This window comes from Meles meles, chromosome 5 (genome assembly GCF_922984935.1).
Source record: "Meles meles chromosome 5, mMelMel3.1 paternal haplotype, whole genome shotgun sequence".
Classification (NCBI taxonomy): Eukaryota; Metazoa; Chordata; class Mammalia; order Carnivora; family Mustelidae; genus Meles; species Meles meles.
Genome location: NC_060070.1, coordinates 137,697,468 through 137,716,772, shown reverse-complemented (window position 1 = coordinate 137,716,772; position 19,305 = coordinate 137,697,468). Strand labels below are relative to the sequence as shown.

Below are 19,305 nucleotides of genomic sequence, written 5' to 3'. Positions count from 1 at the left end.
CCTATTACTCAGGAATTTTTTTTAATAAAGGGATATTTTAGCAATTAATTTTAAATGTTTAATTCTTCATTTCGATAAGCAATGCATGGCCTTTTATGTAACATTATGACCTTTACATAGTATTCATCCACCAAGTTAACCGATTTCAGAAAATGGTTATTACAAGAAAAATTTTAGACCAGTTAGATGAGCAGAGGATATAATGGTCATAAGGAACAGATTTGCTCTACGGAATAACCAGAGGAGGAGCCCTGGCCTGGCTGAGCAGACGGCGTGAGGCAGAAAGCACATCAGATGCTCAGAGTCGCAGCCTCCCTGCCAGGCAGGCGGAGTGGAGTCCCGCTGCTGCAGCTCAGGACTGGAAGCTGAGCTGAGACTCGACCACGACAAAGCCCCCACAGAGACGGAGGTCAAGGTCGTCCAGCAGGATCACGGATTGGGCCGTTTCTGAACGGTGACATTAGAATAAGCCAAGTCCAAAAGATATGCTCAAAGTCCACTTGGGAAATTGTTTACATTCCCGGATAGTAACAGGGATGGGGCAGGAGGGGGAAAGGGAAGGGGAGGTGGCCCAGAAGGGAGAATTTCAATTTCGCTATCTGAATGGGGCCCAGAGCTTTCAGGCATGGGGATGAGTGGACATTCTGAAGAGTCTCCTCCTAACCCACTGGGATTTCATTTTAAACAGGGGAATCAATTCATGCTTCTCAAATCTACCCTCCCTGGTGCTGTGTATGATGCTAGAGATACAGAAGTGACCCAGTAACATCTCTGCCCTTAGAATTCCAAGTCTGGTAAAATAGACGGAGAAATGTTTAGTTATAAAATAATGGAAGTATTAAAAATAGCTTACTGGGGTGCCTGGTTGGCTCAGTCCTTAAGCCATCCGCTTTCGGCTCAGATCATGATCCCAGGGTCCTGTGATTGAGCTGCATTGGGCTTCCTGCTTAGCAGGGAGCTGGCTTCTTCCTCTCCCACTCCCCCTGCTTGTGCTCCCTCTGTCCCTGTCAAATAAAATCTTTAATAATATATAATAAAAATAAAAATATTTTACCGAGAAAACTTAGAAAACTAAAGGAAGCAATACCTGAGCTTAGTTTTGATGGATGAGAACTTCTCCGTATAGATGAGGGAACTTTGTTCAAGAAAATTCCAGAGGTTAAACACTTAGATTCCAATGGCGCCCCCATTCCCTCAGCAAGTATTTGAGTGTTTCCTATGTGTCAGGCATTGCCCAGGGCTTGGAATAGAATGTAAAGAGAACAGAGAAGTTCTCTGCTGTTAAGGAGCTCATGTCTGCTAGTAGACAAGTCTTAGAGGGAAAACAGGCAGTTACCACAGTCTGTAAAACTGTTTGTTTATGCTGTTATGTCTGTTTATGCTGTTAAACATGTCCGGGCTCACAGAGTCCTATCACATACGTGGGGACACTGACTACAAAGGCTGAGATCCCTAGTCCTGACTGAGTTCATGGCACCGGAATTGAGAAAAGTGGCAAAAACCATTGAAAACAGCTAAGTGTGAATTATTCTTTTGAAACATACGTTAAGTTCTTGTGGGACCAAAAGGACTGTCGCCCTGTGGATTAGGGCCCAGGATTCAGCAGCGGAACCACGAAGGGGACACATGTCCAAGAAGGGGTTCGTCCCAGAGTTTTGACCCTATACAGCTATGGCAGTGATTAAGCAGGCTCTGTCTGGTGGTAGGGCTCAAAGCCCACGGGTGGCTGGGTGGGGGGGCAGTCAGGAAGGGATGATGGAGAGAAAATGGGGAGATTAAGAGTGAGCTGGAGGGGCGCCTGGGTGGCTCAGTGGGTTAAGCCATTGCCTTCGGCTGCCTTCAGCTCAGTTCATGATCCCAGGGTCCTGGGATGGAGCCCCGCATCAGGCTCCCTGCTCAGTGGGGGGCCTGTTTTTCTCTCTCCCCCTCTGCCTGCCGCTGCCCCTGCTTGTGATCTCTCTGTCAAATAAATAAATAAAACCTTTAAAAAAATTGAGCTGGAACCCCCAGTGTAAGTTGGAGCCCACAAAAGAATCTACAGATTCATCGCAATCTCTATCAAAATACCAACAGCATTTTTCACAGAACTAGAACAAATACTAAAATCGTATGGAACCAAAGATGACCCTGCGTGACAAGAGCGATACTGAGAAGGAAGAGCAGAGCTGCAAGTATCACAATTCCAGACTACAAGACACACTACGAAGCTGTAGTAATCCAAACAGTGTGGACCCGGCACACAGACACAGACACATAGATCAGAATAGACCAGAACAGAGACCCCAGAATAAGCCCCCATTTGTAGGATTCATTAATCTATGACAAGGGAGGCAAGACTATACAATGGCAAAGAGACTGTCTTTTCAATAAATGGTGCTGGGAAAACAGGACAGCCACATGCCAAAGAATGAAACTGGACCACTTCCTAACACCATAGACAAAAATGAACTCCAAATGGGTTAAAGACCTAAATGAGAGACTCCAAACCATAAAAATCCTAGAAGAGAACACAGGCAGTAATCTCTCTGACATCAAAGGTAGGAACATTTTTCTAGATAGGTCTCCTATGGCAAGGGAAGCAAAAGCAAAAATAAACTACCGGGACTACAAAAAGTTTTTGCACAGCAAAAAGAACCACCAACAAAGCAAAAAGACAACGAATTGAGCAGGAGAAGATATTTGCAAGTGATGTATCTCATAAAGGGTTAATATTTAAAATGTACAAACATACAAGGAACTCATACGACTCAACATCAAAAAAACTCCACAGCAATCCATTGGGGAAGGTATGTGCTATGGGGAGAAAAAGAAATTGGGGGAAAAAAAAGAGGACTTGAACAGAAACTTTTCCAAAGAAGAAGTACAGATGGTGGACAGACACATGAGAAGATGCTCAACAGTACTCATCATCAGGGAAATGTAAAACAAAATCACACCGAGACATCACCTCACACCTATTAGACTGGCTAAAATCAAGAAGATGAGAAGCAGGTGTCGGTGCGGATGTGGAGGAAAGGGAACGCTCGTGCACTGTTGTGGGAATGCAAACTCGTACGGCCACTGTGGAAGATAGTATGGAGACTCCTCAAAAACTTAAAAATGGAGATACCATATGACCCAATATTTCCCCTGTTGGGGGTTATTTACCCGGTGGAAATGAAAACACTAACTTGAAAAGATACATGCACCCCTGTGTTTATTGCAACATTATTTACAATAGCCAAGATGCTGGAGCAAGGGAGGTGTCCTTCGATAGACGAATGGATAAGGAAGACGTGCTATAGAAATAGAGCCAACGGAATAACACGCGGCCACCAGAAAGGGTCAGGTCCAGTCATCTGAGACATGGATGGACCATGAGAGCATTATGCTAAATGAAATTAGATTGAGAAAGACAAATGCCATATGATTCTACTCACAAATGGAATCTGAAAAAATGAATAAATGAACAAAAAACAGAATCAGAACTGTAACTATAAACAGATGGTTGCCAGAGGGGAAGGAGGTGGGGGGGGTTGTACAAATTGGGTAAAGGGGAGAGGGAGATTCAGGCTTCCAATTATGGAATGAGTACGTCGTGGAAATAAACAGCAGAGCGTAAGGAATACAGTCAATGATACTGTAATAGTGATGTGTGGGGACACACGGTAGCTACAGTTGTGAACACAGCATAATATAATGAGTTGTCAAACCACAAATATGCACACTTGAAATGAATGTAACATTGTATGTCAACAACACACACATACACACACACACACACACACACAGTACAGAGGCCAGGAGATAAGAAGAAGATAAGAAGGCGGGGTGTGGATCATAGTAAATACTGGGAAGATTCGATGTGGAGGACAGAAGGCTACAGTGCAGAGGAATGTTGGAAACCACAAATGAGGTCAAGGCCACAGCCTGGTTCCAGAGTTCCCTGAGGTGGGCACAGGGCTGCTCTCAGTAGAGAGGAGGTGAACTCAAGTCCAAGCTGCTTTCCGTGTTTGTGTCATTGTCCCCTTCAGACACCTAGCTCCCTGAGGCCCTTGACAGTAACAACATTGAACCCTCAGCACCACGCACAGAGTTTGGCTGTGCATACAGTTAGCGCTCAATAAAGATTCGCAGACTAAGACAATGTTGAATAAAGACTTTCTGGGAATTATTTCTAAAGAGATATCCCCCAGTATCTCAAGTTCATGGTTTTTGCAACCTACATCAACTCATCCTCAAGCTTAGCCCTTAAAATCCTCTACCTGCCGTGAGCTAGCACACCTGTTCCTTTGCATTCTGTCCCGGGGAGACCTCACTGCTGTTAAAACCTCCTGGTAGATTGCATTTGGTCTTCATACAACTGGTGGATTAATCTTCCTAAACCACCGTGTTCCTTTATCATCGTCTGCTGAGTCTTCAGTGACTCATTCCCACCAAAGAATAAAGTCCTTCTAATCAAGGCAGTAAAGGCATTTTGGGCCTTAATTTCCAATAATGCCCCATAGTATTACAGCTTCAAACAAATTCTGCATCCCTCTGGCTCAGTTCCACCAGTCTTGTTAGACCGTCTCTGCCAACCCTAGAAAAGCTCTCCCCATCCTCCCAGAGCTCAGATGGTGCTTTTCCTCCAGGAAACTATCCCCAGTTACCCCCACGACAAGGACCTCTCCCTCCTCACAGCGCTGCTGGTGCCTCAGCTTACACCTCATTTATGGCGATTGTCACACACAGCCTGGAGATTTTTCAGTTACGTGGTGCCTTAAGACTAAGTTCTTACTAAGAGCACACCTTACCCATCCTAACCTCTACCACATGAGATCACCTAAGGCTTTGGAGAGGACAGCTCTCCAATATATGTTTACCCGTTACTGGAAATCATATATACTCTTTAGATGTCCTTCGTTGACGGCAGTCAATGTAACAGGACTGAAATCCATAAAACTCCAGGTCACCGGGAATTGTGAGCCCTAAACCGGATATACCCAAACGAAATGAGGTTAATTAGACCCTTTGGGCTTAAAGAAAAAATGCTCTTACATTCTGTAAAGCTTATAACAATATACCAAACTATAGGTCGTTAAAAAAAATCCTAAATAAGGGTGCCAGGGTGGCTCAGTGGGTTAAGCCTCCACCTTCAGCTCAGGTCATGGTCCCAGGGTCCTGGGATTGAGCCCCGCATCAGGCTCTCTGCTTGGCGGAGAGCCTGCTTCCCCCTCTCTCTCTGCCTGCCTGTGATCTCTCTCTCTGTTAAATAAATAAATAAAATCTTTTTTAAAAATCCTAAATAAAAAAGATGACACACTGGAGTTGTAAATACTTGTTTTGGCAGATTAAATACATAATACATACGATATATTACACCACTAAGTTATACAACAAATAAACCGTTTTGGTTCCTGGTCATTAACTGTACTTACCCAATTCATGAATAGTTACTTTGTAAATGGCCTCAAATTAGATTTTATTTTTCCAAAATAAACTCACTCAACTGTATATGCCAACTCCATGCACTCAGACTTTATTAGAGCTTTTAGTAATTACCCTGTGAGTCTTTCTCCTCTGCTCAAGCTGGCGGTTTTGTGAAAGTGCTGAAGAAACTAGAATATTTGCAGATCAAGTGAAATAATAACTATTTCAAAATAAAACACCATTTTCATCTGAGCTCTTTTCATCACAAATTAAATCCTCCCTCTGAGAGATATACCAAATGGCATGTATACAAATGTTAAGATTTTCTTTCCCCCATAAAACCTGAGGACCTTTCTCAAACAAAAATCAGTTTTACTTTGAAATCATTAAAAAAGAAAAAAAAAAGCAACACTCTGAGTTGGTAAACATCCTGAACTTGCTACTTTCTGGCCAAATTTTGATACAGAAGGTTAACTTTTGTGAACAAAGGGATAGTAACACAACTGGAAACTACCAACAAATTGTGTTCTAGTCCAACTCAGGGATTCCATTTGGAGTGAAGAAAACGGAGTAAGGCAGACTGAAGCACCATCGTGTGGCCCAAGCCAGCTTTATCATCCCCAGGTGGCTCGGGCTGCTGGAAAGAAAATAAAAAGAACTATAGTTAGCTCCCCATGAACAACCCATCCCTTGGTCCCTCAGAACTCAGTGGGTGGACACGAAGTCAGCGTGTTTCATTAGCTACGTCCCTAACTCAGATCTTTGTGAGGCTACATCTTCCGTGGCCAAGAGCACCTGAGGTCAGGGCACTGGGTGAACGCTGGCCAAAGTCAAAACCACCCCCCAAAATGGCCACCTGGGTGGCTGAGTGGGTGAAGTGGCTGGTTCTTGATTTGGGCTCAGGTCATGATCTCAGGGTCCTGGGATCAAGCCCCGCGTTGGGCTCCATGCACAACGGGAGTCTGCTTGGGATTCTCTTTCTCCCTCTGCTCCTCCCCCTGCACACCTGTGTGCTCTCAAATAAAGGAACACCTTTAAAAAAAAAAAAAAGTTTTGACGTGCTGTTTGAAAATGTGCTGCTGTCTCAATAGGCAAACACAGCAGGTTATTTTTTCCTCCGATATTGGAAAGAACACATTTATTTCTTGAGTGGAGTACTGGGGGCATGCTGTATGGAAACTTCATTGTCTTTAACAACCCGACTGGGACGGAGCCCAATTTGATCCCATAAAACAAGAGGTAGATAAGAGATATCAATGAGGGAATAGATTTTCCCATCCTAATGCAAACACCGGGCATGCTCATCGCAGAGAATGGCAGGCAGAGTCACCCGTGCGATTTATTTATTTTTTCCTCCGTTCAGCACATGTAATTTGATTCAGGCTCAACAGACATTACCAGATACCTACTCAACCTCTGCTCTCCCTTTCTTACGTACCAATCCCCACACGAGAAGACAGCAACAGTTAAATTCTCCCCATATTCCCTTTCCCCTATGGAGGGCCACGTGACCCAGTCCAGGTCAGTAAAATGGAGACAAGTGTCTGTGGGTTTGGGCTTCCATGAAAATTGTTTTCTTAATTCAGAAAAAAAAGGAAGGCAAAGGTAGATTCTGCTGGTACTCATCTTTTACCTTTCACCCATCCTCCCCTTTCCTACCTGGAGCGCAGATGAGAGTCCTAGGAGTAGAGAGGAAGCCATCCATTTGAAGGATGGCCAAACAGGAAGCTCAAAGAACCTGGTCTCTGATGGCCACTCAATGCCATTACATCACCAGCCCTGGAAAATCTCCTTCCCTCTGGCTGCTGCTTACCAGGAAAAAACCAAACTCCAATTTGGCTTAGCTGTGGGAGCCTGATTCCTGTTACATGTGACCAGCTGTAACATTTAATTCACATTTATGTACATTTAATTCACATGTGATCCATGTGAATTCTCCATTAGGGCTGGGAATTAGGCTAATATTCTTAACCCAGATTAGTCTTTTTTTCTATATCCTCTTTTAGTACTATTTTGATTTGAAGTCTTGCTATTTCTCTTTTCCCAAAATAGTAATTTTTTTTCCTGGGGTAGCTGGGTGGTTCAGTCAGTGAAGCATCTGCCTTCAGCTCAGGTCATGACCTAGGAGTCCTGGGATCTGTCCCCACACAGGGCTCCCTGCTCAGTGGGGAGTCTGTGTGTAGGTGTCTTTCTCTCTCTCCTCTCTCCCTCCCTGCTCACACACATACTCTCTCTAATAAACGTTTTAAAATTTATAGTAATTTTTTCCTGACAAGTAATTCAGGATTTATGTAAAACGATATTCACTACAGAGTTAGTCGTAATAATAATTTAAATTATTATTTAATTGATTTAATAATTTATATATAAATTAATAATTTATATAATTTATGAATATATTATCAATGGGGAACCCAATGCATGAGTTAGAGTATGTCCATGAACTAGAATAATTTACAGTTAATAAAAAAAAAGTAGATCCATATTATGGACCTTGAAAGGATTCCTGCTTTTATTGCTCAGAGAACCAAAAAATGCCTATTTTAGTATAACATTTGTGTTACTTAAAAATATACATATGTATCCTTACACAGACATGTGTATACATTCTTCGAGAAGCATTGGCAATGTGTCTGGAAGAATGTGTACCGAACTGTAAAGAGGTAGTTACCTCTGGATCACAGAGGAGGAGGAGGGTTAGGGAAAGGGGGAAAATAATTTTATATAAATGTTATGTGGTTTGAGTTTATTCCACAAAAGGAATTCATATCATGGATTAAATTCTACAAGTACAGAAGTAGCCTAAGATAAGAAGATTCACCTAAAATGTCACCACACAGAAATAACCACCGTTGACATTTTGCTAAATATCTTCTAGAATCTAGACCTCTGTGTGTACATGCACCTATATATACACACACAAACTCTCTTCTGTCACACCACCCTCATTATCTCAGTGGTCAACCCCTCCTCCCTCCCCTCTGCTGGCTTTATCTCCCTTACTTTGACACACTGGAACAGCCCAAGGACTCTGTCCTGACACCTTCTGTCCATACTCAGTGCCCAAGTCAACTCAGCCAGGCCTACGCTCAGCCCCCCACGGTGAGTCTTAGTCTCAAATACCCAGTTACCCCTTTGCCAACTCCATTCAGATGCTGAAATCACACATCGACTAATGTTCCAAATTACACTTTTAATATCTACCCACCACCTCCCCTGCACCCTGCCAGCTGAACTATTAGCTCACTAAGTGACGCCAATCTCCACAAGGTGGCTCAAACCCCAAGCTTGGAAGTCGTCCTTCACCCTTCCCGCTACACAACTCATCAGTAACCCTTCCGGTTCCCTCTCTGCTACTCACGTCATCCAGTCCCCCAACCTAACACACGCACAGAGGGCTTTGAAGGGGGTCCTTTACTATGACAACGTTCGTTGTCACTGGAAGATCCTTCCACAGCCCACAGGGCGACCACCACCACACACAGCACACAGCACCCCCAACCTCACCTTCCATCCCTCTGCCCTCATTCCTACTATCTGGCCCTCACTGAACTCCGAGAACTTATCAAACTGTTTACGGCCTCAAACACTCGTCCAGGCCATTCCCTCTGAAACACCCTTCCCCGCTCTCCCATCCTTCAAGTTTTAGCTCAAATGTCACTTCGAGAGCTTAGACCGGATTCTCTGTTCACACCATCAGTCTCTGTCACCCCCACGTTTCCCCTTCTTACCACGTACCACTGTCATGAATTCATCTGCTTACTCTTCCCTGACTATCCTAAAGCCTACTCTCCCTGCGGTCCAGGCCCTCCTGGATCCCGTTCCAGCCCCAGCATCGAAGCTAGTACCTGGCACCTCATAGAGTCAGCATTTTTTTTTTTTTAAGATTTTATGTACTTACTTGACAGAGATCACAATTAGGCAGACAGGCAGGCAGAGAGAGAGGAAGGGAAGCAGGCTCCCCGCTGAGCAGAGAGCCCGATGCGGGGCTGGATCCCAGGACCCTGGGATCATGACCTGAGCCGAAGGCAGAGGCTTAACCCACTGAGCCACCCAGGCGCCCTGACTCAGCAGTCTTTTAAGTGAATGAACACACACATCTAAAACATACCCTGTTCCATTCCAACCCTAAAGTTTTTAGAGCTTCCATTAGGAGCGAAGCGAAATGAAGATGCCACAGTATGAATGCACCACTGTGTGGCCCGAGCCAGCTTTCTTGTTGGAATTAGAACAAATGGAATCATGTGGTTTACGATGCTTCACAACAAACTTTTACTTTTCACTCGCTGTTAAAGGTCTTCCCAAGTTAATCTAATCATTCTTTTAAATGGCGATGTGGTGTATCATGTAAATCTGTCCATCGACTTAACTGAGCTCTAGCTGGGCATTCAGGCGATTTCCAACATCTCCTTATTAGGTTTGTGATACACAACCCCATACATATCCTTGCACAGTCCGGTTTAATCTTTAAGATCTTTTCATAGTCGTGGAATTGTTGGCTCAAATATCACCAAGCACAACTTAGGACCCTAGAGTTCTTAAAAGTCACCCACTTCAATTACTCTCAAATTAAATGAAACAAAATACATGGGTGGTTTTTTTTTTTAATAACACTGTAAGATACATGGAATTGTATTCTTATGAAAATGTATTTGGATCTATGGTCTACTTAGGGAATTTACTTTAGCCCTCTAATTTGAAGATTTCAAGTTGGTAGCTGTATAAAAAGCCTCATTATTAAATACTGTGGGAATGAACAAAATATTCAAAGAACCCAGCTGAGCAAGAGGGTGCTCTCTCTACAGTGACTGTATCCAAGAACAGAATAGTTGGTGGTTCTACACATTCCGTATTTATTTACTCTCGGGGACTCACAACACTGCTGGAAAGCTTGTGGAGTGGTAACCCCAGGAGCTGCTGAACCATCCAAGGAAGGACTGCAGCTCACAGTAATCATTCTACAAACTTTTCCCCTTAAAAGTCTTTGAATCAGGGGAGCCTGGGTGGCTCAGTCGGTTAAGCATCCGCCTTCAGTTCAGATCATGACCTTGGGGTACTGGGATGGAGCCCCACTTTGGGCTCCCTGCTAAGCGGGGTGTCTGCTTCTCCTTCTCCGCCCCACTCATGCTTTGTCTCTGTCTCTCAAATAAACACATGAAATCTTTAAAAAAAAAAATCTCTGAATCAATCCCATCCCGTCTCAAATCCCTCTTTGCCTTAAGACCTGCTAAAAGGGCACCATTATCACACACATTCTCACCTAAGGATGCCTTTACCTATCTCCTCTGTGCTAGTCTGCCTCCCAGTATCCTCAGACTCTTATTCTTCTTTTTAAGATTTTATTTATTTGATGGAGAGACATGGCAAGAGAGGGAACACAAGCAGAGGGAGTGTGAGAGCGAGAAGCAGGCTTCCCATGGAGCAGGGAGCCCGACTCAGGGCTCGATCCCAGGACCCAGGGATCATGACCCAAGCCAAAGGCAGATGCTTAACAATCAAGCCACCCAGATGCCCCACCTCAGCCTCTTCTTGAAAGAAAAGGTCTCCATGCCTCATCCTTTTAACTAAAATGTGGATGACTTCTGAAGGTACCACTTTCCCCAATACGCTCTGCCAGGTAAGAGCTTTTCTCTTCTCTGTTATCCCGTTAGTTTTCCTGACCAGGTGGAGAGGCAGTAATCTCCTTGCTCTGAACTAGCAAACACAGGACCCGCTCCCTCTCCTGCAGACACTTTTCAACCATGTTCATGCCCGTCATCTGAATGATCGTCCATCATCCTGGCCCCTCTGGTCACCTGGCCCAGGTTCCCATCAGCCGCAGTAGTAACAACGTCCATTGCGAGGGACCCACCTTCCTGCTCTGGCTTCTCGGTTCTTTCACTTTCTCGTGGCCGAAAGCATTTCTTCAATCCCGCCACAGCTACGTGCTCTCAGATTTTTGTCATCACAGACTCCCCACCTCTGAGTTCTTGATTCTCAACATCCATTCTATAATCCTAAGTATTGGGTCTTTCTAACCACCTGCTCTCCCTTATCTCACTGTCCTAACTTTTGCTTCCACTGAAAAGGCCAATTCATTGACACCATTTATGGATGGAATGTGTCACCCACCCCCATTCAACTGCTGAAACTCACTCCCCACCCCAGCACCCATGTGATGTAGGAAGTAGAGCTTTGGGGAGGTGATCGGGATGACTTAATGTCATGAGATGGAGCCCTCACAAGTGGGATTCGTGCTCTTAGAAAAGTCAGGAAAGAGCTTTGCTTTCTCTGCTCTCCACCCTGTGAGAACTGACATCTTTACATTACTGAGATTCCCTGCAGATTGTTCCTGAAACTATTAATAATGTTTTCCTAGTTTCTCCATTAACATAAGAGTGGCTTTTGGACTGAGATTTATCATACTACAGAATATCTAGTTATGACAATTTTATGTGGGTTTATGCAAATCTAAACACAGATGTAGAATTTTTTCAATGCCTTTTGAAAAATATGGAGAGAATGATTTTTTTTCCCCTAGATCGATTAGCAATTAGTGTATTAATGGATTCCCTAATATCAAACCATCTTTGCACTGCTGGAATAAATTTCATTTGATTGTGACATATTAATCATTTAATAAGCTGTGAAATGATGTTTGCCAATATTTTAGTTTGAATTTTGGCTTAGTTATTTCGAGTGAGATTGTTCTGTGGTTCTCTGTGCAATTCTCATTGGACTTTGGCATTGAAATACAAGATGCGTAAGAAGAATCTGGGAATTTTCATTCCTCTGTGTGTTGAAACAGTAATAACGTTACCCTTTAGTCCCATTTAGTCACTAGCACTGAAATTGTCCTTTGATAAAGGACCAGTAGAACTCTCTGTGACACAATCTGAACCACTCATGTCTGCATGGTAGTTCATCAACTCTCTACTTCTATGAATATCTCCCATCTATGGAGTTCACTTTATTAAATTATTTCCTAGAAAATTGTTCATTATTCCAATTTCTCATCAAAACCCTAGACATGCAGAGACCTTTGAAAGCTAACACATTACCACGTAAACTCTAGTTCCTACTTGACCCACATATTCCTCCCACCCCAAGTCTTCACCTTGTCTCCCTCATCGGGAGCATCATCCACCCAACTTCTAGAAGACAGAAAGCCAGGAGTCATCATTACTTCTTCTTCCCTCACCCATTGCTTCCATCTGTCAGTGATTTATTAATTCTGGCCCCCAAATGTACCTGGAGGGACCCCATTTCTCACTGTTTCCAAAGCCCTCCATCCAGTTCAGCTGCCCTCTTCTGTTTCTCACTTCTCCAGCCAATTCTCAATATGGCAGTGGATAGTTTTCTAAAAATATGAATCGGGGGGCGCCTGGGTGGCTCAGTGGGTTAAGCCGCTGCCTTCAGCTCAGGTCATGATCTCAGGGTCCTGGGATCGAGTCCCGCATCAGGCTCTCTGCTCAGCAGTGAGTCTGCTTCCTTCTCTCTCTCTCTCTCTGCCTGCCTGTCTACTTGTGATCTCTCTGTCAAATAAATAAATAAAATCTTTAAAAAAAATATGAATCGGATTACACTATCCTGACCCCCAATGCCTTTGTTCAGAACCCACCCATATTTTCCTTCACCTCTAATATAAAATTCAAACTCCTTCATGTGCTCAGTGAGGCCTTTCCCTCCCTGAGAGTCAGTCATGGTCCCAGCTACATTTCAAGTAACTGTCCCCTCAAATATCACTCTGAGTAAGAACTTTCAGGTGTTCAAACATGCCATCCTCTCCCCTCCCCGATCTTGTTGCTTTAAACCCTAAGTCAGGTTCCTTCCTATGCTTGAAACTCTACCTTAAAGGTCGCTTCCTCAGAGAGACCTTGGATGACCATCCTACCTGAAACCGCTATTTCACACCATCGCTCTCCACAAACCACCTCTCGTCAGTATCCCTCAAAGCACTAGTCAACTTGTAATTATTTTACTTCTTCACTCGTCTTTTTCTGTCTTCCTTCAATGAATTTATTTTTATGATGGAGGCAGGAACAGGTCTCTGTGTTAACCATTACATCTCCATGTGTGGTATGGTGCCCTATGCAGAGCAAACCCTCAATTCTAAATATTTACTGAATGAAAAGACCAGATCCAAACGGATAATTTCTAGACTGGGAGATACTGTGAAAGAGAAAACTTCATCGAACATGGACAAAGTATTAGAGTATCTTTCAGTGCCTACTTCTGCCACTCCAATTCCATCAGAGTAAGCCTTTGCACCTACCCGGGGAATACAGTAGTAGGGACACTGGGCTTTGGCTTTCCTCATGAAGACTGGTCTGGATTCAGCCTGGAAGAAATTGGTCCATCTTATTATGTTTACACTAGACCACTTAAAAATCAGAATATACATGTATGCACATATATACACCAGAGAGTTATTTCATAGATCATTGTGTTACTAGACATTACCTGAGGAGGGTCAATGGTCAGTTCAGAATATCAACCTAAGCAATTCATATTTTCACTTGATTCTATTTCACACATTGTATCTGTCAATGCCACTAGCCCACACAACATAGGTAGAAGTATTTTAGGACAACCACTCAAAGTATTGAATCACTTCCTGATGCCTTGGTTGGTTAGATAGATTAAATAAATTTAAATTAAATTAAATTTTATAATGTATTGAATCCCTATCTCCTTGTAACTCTGCACTAGAGGCTGAAATAATCCTGTCTGAGGAATGTCCTTCTCATACTTCTCTAGCAAAGTATGTAAAACCATCATTGATGTGCAAACATGCCAAAAGGACACTGGTACCAACCAGGTCCAGATACTGGATCTCAACCAAGCTCATTAACCCTAAGTCCCATAGACACTTCCAGCCTGGTGCCCACTAAGCACCCAGCATGAGCTACAAGCATCGTCATCATCTCTCCCCCGCAAGCCACAGTGTAGTTTCCTTAGGTGTCTGGAAGACGGTAGAGCAAAGGCAAAACCCAGGAAGATATATATTTTGGAGGAATTTTTGTTCTTTGAGGGATTCTAAATTCACACAAGGGACCTATTATCAGGTGATGAAAGCAAATAGTAATTAATATCCTACAATGTAATCTGTATGAACTAAAGAGACAGTTATCTAAAATCTGGGGTTTAGTCAAAGTAATTCTCCAGGTTGCAGAAGACTAGGGGGTATAATCTTCCTTAATTCTTAATATAGCATGGATTTATATCAGCAGTTCTCAAAGTGTAAACCTTTAGGACCCCTGAGTGACCCCTTTTCTTGGAGACCCCTAAGCTTCCAAAGGTTCTGAGAGTCCAAAACTATTTTGGTAATCATGGTAATATGGAGACTTCATTTGCTAAATGTTCTGGGGTGTGTGTGAGTGTGTGTACCCACACCTGTATCCATTCACCTATCGATGGACACAGGCTGCTTCCTTATCTTGGCTACTGTAGAACATACTGTAATAAACACAGGGATGTGTGTGACCTTTTGAATTTGTGTTTTCATTACATACCCAGTAGCAGAATTTCAGGATCATGTGCTTTTTCTGTTTTCACTTGTTTTGAGGAACCTGCATACTGTTTTCCACAAGGGCTGCACCAATTTACTTTCCTACCAACAGTACACGAGGGCTGTTTTTTGCCCCCCACCCCACAATCCTCACCAACACTTATTTCTTGCTTTGTGGTCCTACCCATTTTGACAGGCATAGGGTGATATCTCATTGGATTCAGAATTGCATTTCTCTAAACATGAGTGATGTTGAGCCACTTTCCATGTGTCTGTTGGCCATCTGGATGTTTTCTCTGGGAAAATGTCTATTCAGGTCCTCTGCCTATATTTTAACTGGAGTATTTGGTTTTTTGGTGTGGCATTGCATAAGTTTGTCATATATTCTGGTGGATATAACCCCTTAGCAGGTCATTTGCAAATATCTTCTCCCAGTCAGTAGGCTGTTTTACATTATGCTGATGGTTTCTCTTGCTGTACAAAATCTTTTTATTTTGGTGCAGTCCCAACAGTCTATTTTTGCTTTTTTTCCCTTGCCCGGGGAGACACAATGTGATGTTCAAGAGATTACTACCTCTGTTTTTTCAAGCGTTTTATGGTTTCAGGTCTCACATTTATTTAGGTCTTTAATCCATTTCAAGTGTATTTGTATGTATGGTGTAGGACTGTGGTCCAGTTTTTTCCAGCACCATTTATTGAAGGGGTAGTCTTTTCCCTATCGTATATTCTTCTTTGTCATACGAAAGAATTGACCATACAGGCATGGATTTCTGGGCTCTCTACTCTGTTTCATTGATCTAGGTCTATTTTTGTGCCACTACCATACCATTTTGAACACTACAGCTTTGTAGTATAGTTTGAAACTGGGATCCTGATGCCTCCACCTTTGTTGTTCTCTCTCAAGGTTGCTTTTGCTATTCAGGGTCTTTTGTGTTTCCATATACACCTTAGGATTATTTGTTCTAGTTCTGTGAAAAATGTTGCGGGTATTCTGAAAAGGATTCTATTGAATCTGTAAATTGTTTTGAGTAGTATGGACATTTTAACAATGCTAATTCTTCCAATCCATGAGCATGTCTATCTTTCCATTTTTTAAAAATTTTTATTAGATTTTATTTGACAGAGAGAGAAATCACAAGTAGGCAAAGAGGCAGGCAGGGTTGGGGGGAAGCAGGCTCCCTGCTGAGCAGATAGACCGATACAGGGTTTGATCCCAGGACCCTGAGATCATGACCTGAGCTGAAGGCAGAGGCTTAACCCGCTGAGCCATGCAGGTGCCCCTTTCCATTTGTTTTTGTCTCCAGTATTTTTCAACAATGCTTTATAGTTTTCAGAGTACAGGTCTTTCACTTCTTTGGTTAAATTTATTCCTAGATTTTATTTCCTTGTGATATAATTATAAGTGAGACTTTCCTTAATTTCTTTCTGCTACTTGATTATTAGTGTATATGAAGGTAACAGATTTCTGTATCTTAATTTTATATTCTACAACTTTGCTGAATTCATTAATAGGTTCTAACAGTTTTTTGGTGGAATTGGGATTTTCTGGATATAGTATCATGTCATCTGCAAATAGGGACAATTCTACTTTTTCCTCACCAATTTGGGTACCTTTCACTACTTCTGATTGCTGTGCAAGACTCCCATTGTTATGCTGAATAAAAGTAGTGGGTGTGGACATCCTTTTCTTGTTCCTGATCTTAGAGAAAATGTTTTTAAAACCATTAGGATGTTAGCTGTGCCTGAGTTATTTATGGCCTTTATTATGTCAAGTATGTTCCCTCGAAATCCACTTCGAGTTTTTAACCAATAATGAAATTGAAATTTGTCAGATGTTTTTTCTGCCTCTACTGAGATGATCCTATGATTTTTTTAAACTTCATTTTATAAATGTAGCATATTGCTGATTAATTTGTGAAAATGGAACCATCGTCGAGTTCCTAGAAAAAATTCCACTTGATCTTTTTATTTATTTGACAGAGAGAAATCACAACTAGGCAGAGAGGCAGGCAGAGAGAGAAGAGGAAGCAGGCTCCCTGCGGAGCAGAGAGCCCAATGTGGGGCTCGATCCCAGGACCCTGAGATCATGACCTGAGCTGAAGGCAGAGGCTCTAACCCACTGAGCCACCCAGGCACCCCAATTCCACTTGATCTTGATGAATGATCCTTTTAATATTCTGTTGAACGCTGTTTACTAATATTTTTATTGAGAATTTTTTTAAAGATTTATACATTTGACAGACAGATCACAAGTAGGCAGAGAGGCAGGCAGAGAGAGGGGGATGCAGGGTCCCCACTGAGCAGAGAGACCGATGTGGGGCTCGATCCCAGGACCCTGAGATCATGACCTGAGCCAAAGGCAGAGGCTTAACCCACTGAGCCACCCAGGTGCCCTTGGTAACATCTTCTTTATTCATCTATTGATGAATACTTAGTTTGCTTCCATAAAGTGGCTATTGTAAATAATTGCAATAAACGTTGGGATGCATGTACCCCTTTGAGACAGAGTTTTTAATTCTTTGGACAGACGCCCAGTAATGCAATTACCAGATCATAGGGTAGATCTATTTTTAAGTTTTTGGGAACTCCTATATTGTCTTCCATGGTGGCTACGCCAGTTTGCATTCCCACCAGTAGTGCAAAAGTGTTCCCATTTCTCCACATTCTCACCAGTATTTATTGTTTCTTTTGGTTTTGGTTTTGGTCATTCTGACAGGAGTGAGGTGATATCTCATTGTAATTTTGATTTGCAATTCCCTAATGCTGAGTGATGTTGAGCAACTTTTCTTGTATCTTTTGACCATCTACCTGTCTTTTTTTTTTTTTAAGATTTTATTTGACAGAGAGACCACAAGCAGGCAGAGAGAGAGGAGGAAGTAGGCTCCCCACTGAGCAGACAGCCCGATGTGGGGCTTGATCCCAGGACCCTAAGATTATGACCCGAGCCGAAGGCAGAGGCTTTAACCCACTGAGTCACCCAGGCACCCGACATGTTTTCTTTAGAAGAGTGCCTGTTATGTGCCTTCTGCCCATTTTTTTTTAAAGATTTTATTTGACAGACAGAGATCACAAGCAGGCAGAGAGGCAGGCAGAGAGAGAGGGGGGGAAGCAGGTTCCCCGCTGAGCAGAGCAGATGTGGGGCTCGATCCCAGGAACTTGGGATCATGACCCGAGCCGAAGGTAGAGGCTTTAACCCACTGAGCCACCCAAGTGCCCGCCTTCTGCCCATTTTTTAACTGGATTATTCATTTTGGGTGTTGAGCTATATAAGTTCTTTATATATTTTGGATGCTAACTCTTTATGAGAAATGTCATTTGCAAAAACCTCTGCCATTCATTAAGTTGTCTTTTAGTTTTGCTGGTTGTTTCCTTTACTGTGCAGAAGCTTTTTATCTCGATGAAGTCCCAATAGTTTATTTTTGTTTCATTTTGTTTCCCTTGTTTCAGGAGACATATCTAGAAAGATGTTGTTATGACTGATGTCAGAGAAATTACCGCCTGGGCTCTTCTCTAGGATTTTTTTGGTTTCATGTCTTACATTTAGGTCCTTAATCTGTTTTCAGTTTATTTTTGTGTATGGTGTAAGAAAATGGTCCAGTTTCATTCCCTTGCATTTAGCTCTCCCATTTTTCCAACACCATTTGTTGAAGACACTGTTTTTTCTCCTGCATATTCCTGCTCCTTTGTCAAAGATTAACTGACCACATAATTGTGCATTACCTTGATTCCAAAACCAGATAGAGACACAACAACAAGAAAAGAACTACAGACCAATCTCCCTCATGAACATAGATACAAAAATCCTCAACGAAATATTAGCAAACATAATCTAAGAATACATTTAAAAAGAGCATTCATCATGATCGAGTGAGATTTATTCCTGGGATGCACCAGGGGTTCAATATTTGCAGATCAATCAACATGATACATCACATCAATAAGAGAAAGGACAAAAACCAGAGGATCATTTCAGTATATCCAAAAAAAGTGTCTGACAAAGTACAACATTCATTCATGTAAAAATAAAGTAGATTTAGAGGGAACATACCTCAACATAATAAAGGACTTATGTGAAAAACCCACGGCTAACATCATACGCAATGGGGAAGAACTGAAACTGTTTCTCCCTACAGTCAGGAGTAAGACGAGGCTATCCACTCTCACCACTGTTATTTAACATAGTACTGGAATCTCGCCACAGCAATCAGGCAGAGAGAGGAATAAAAGGCATCCAAATTGGTAAGGAGGAAGGGAACTTTTGCTATTTGCAGGTGATAGGATACTGTATATAGAAAACCCTAAAGACTCCACCAAAAAACTACCAGCACTGAAAAATGAATTTAGTAAAGTTGCAGGATACAAAATTAATGTACAGAAATCTGTTGCATTTCTATACACTAATAACGAAGCAGCAGAAAAAGAAA

At 42.5% G+C, this 19,305-nt stretch overlaps 1 protein-coding gene across 1 annotated transcript in view; it reads right to left on the bottom strand.

The window, feature by feature from the left end:
- Nucleotides 1-11,126: 11,126 nt before the first annotated feature.
- Nucleotides 11,127-19,305, bottom strand: part of SYCP2L (synaptonemal complex protein 2 like) — a 114,556-nt gene continuing 106,377 nt past the window's right edge. Inside the window, exons 32-33 of the mRNA XM_046006111.1 lie at nt 13,646-13,711; nt 11,127-11,294 (exon numbers count right to left, since the gene is read on the bottom strand). Of these exons, the coding sequence (XP_045862067.1) occupies nt 11,127-11,294; nt 13,646-13,711 (234 nt within the window). The remainder of the gene's footprint in view (nt 11,295-13,645; nt 13,712-19,305) is intronic.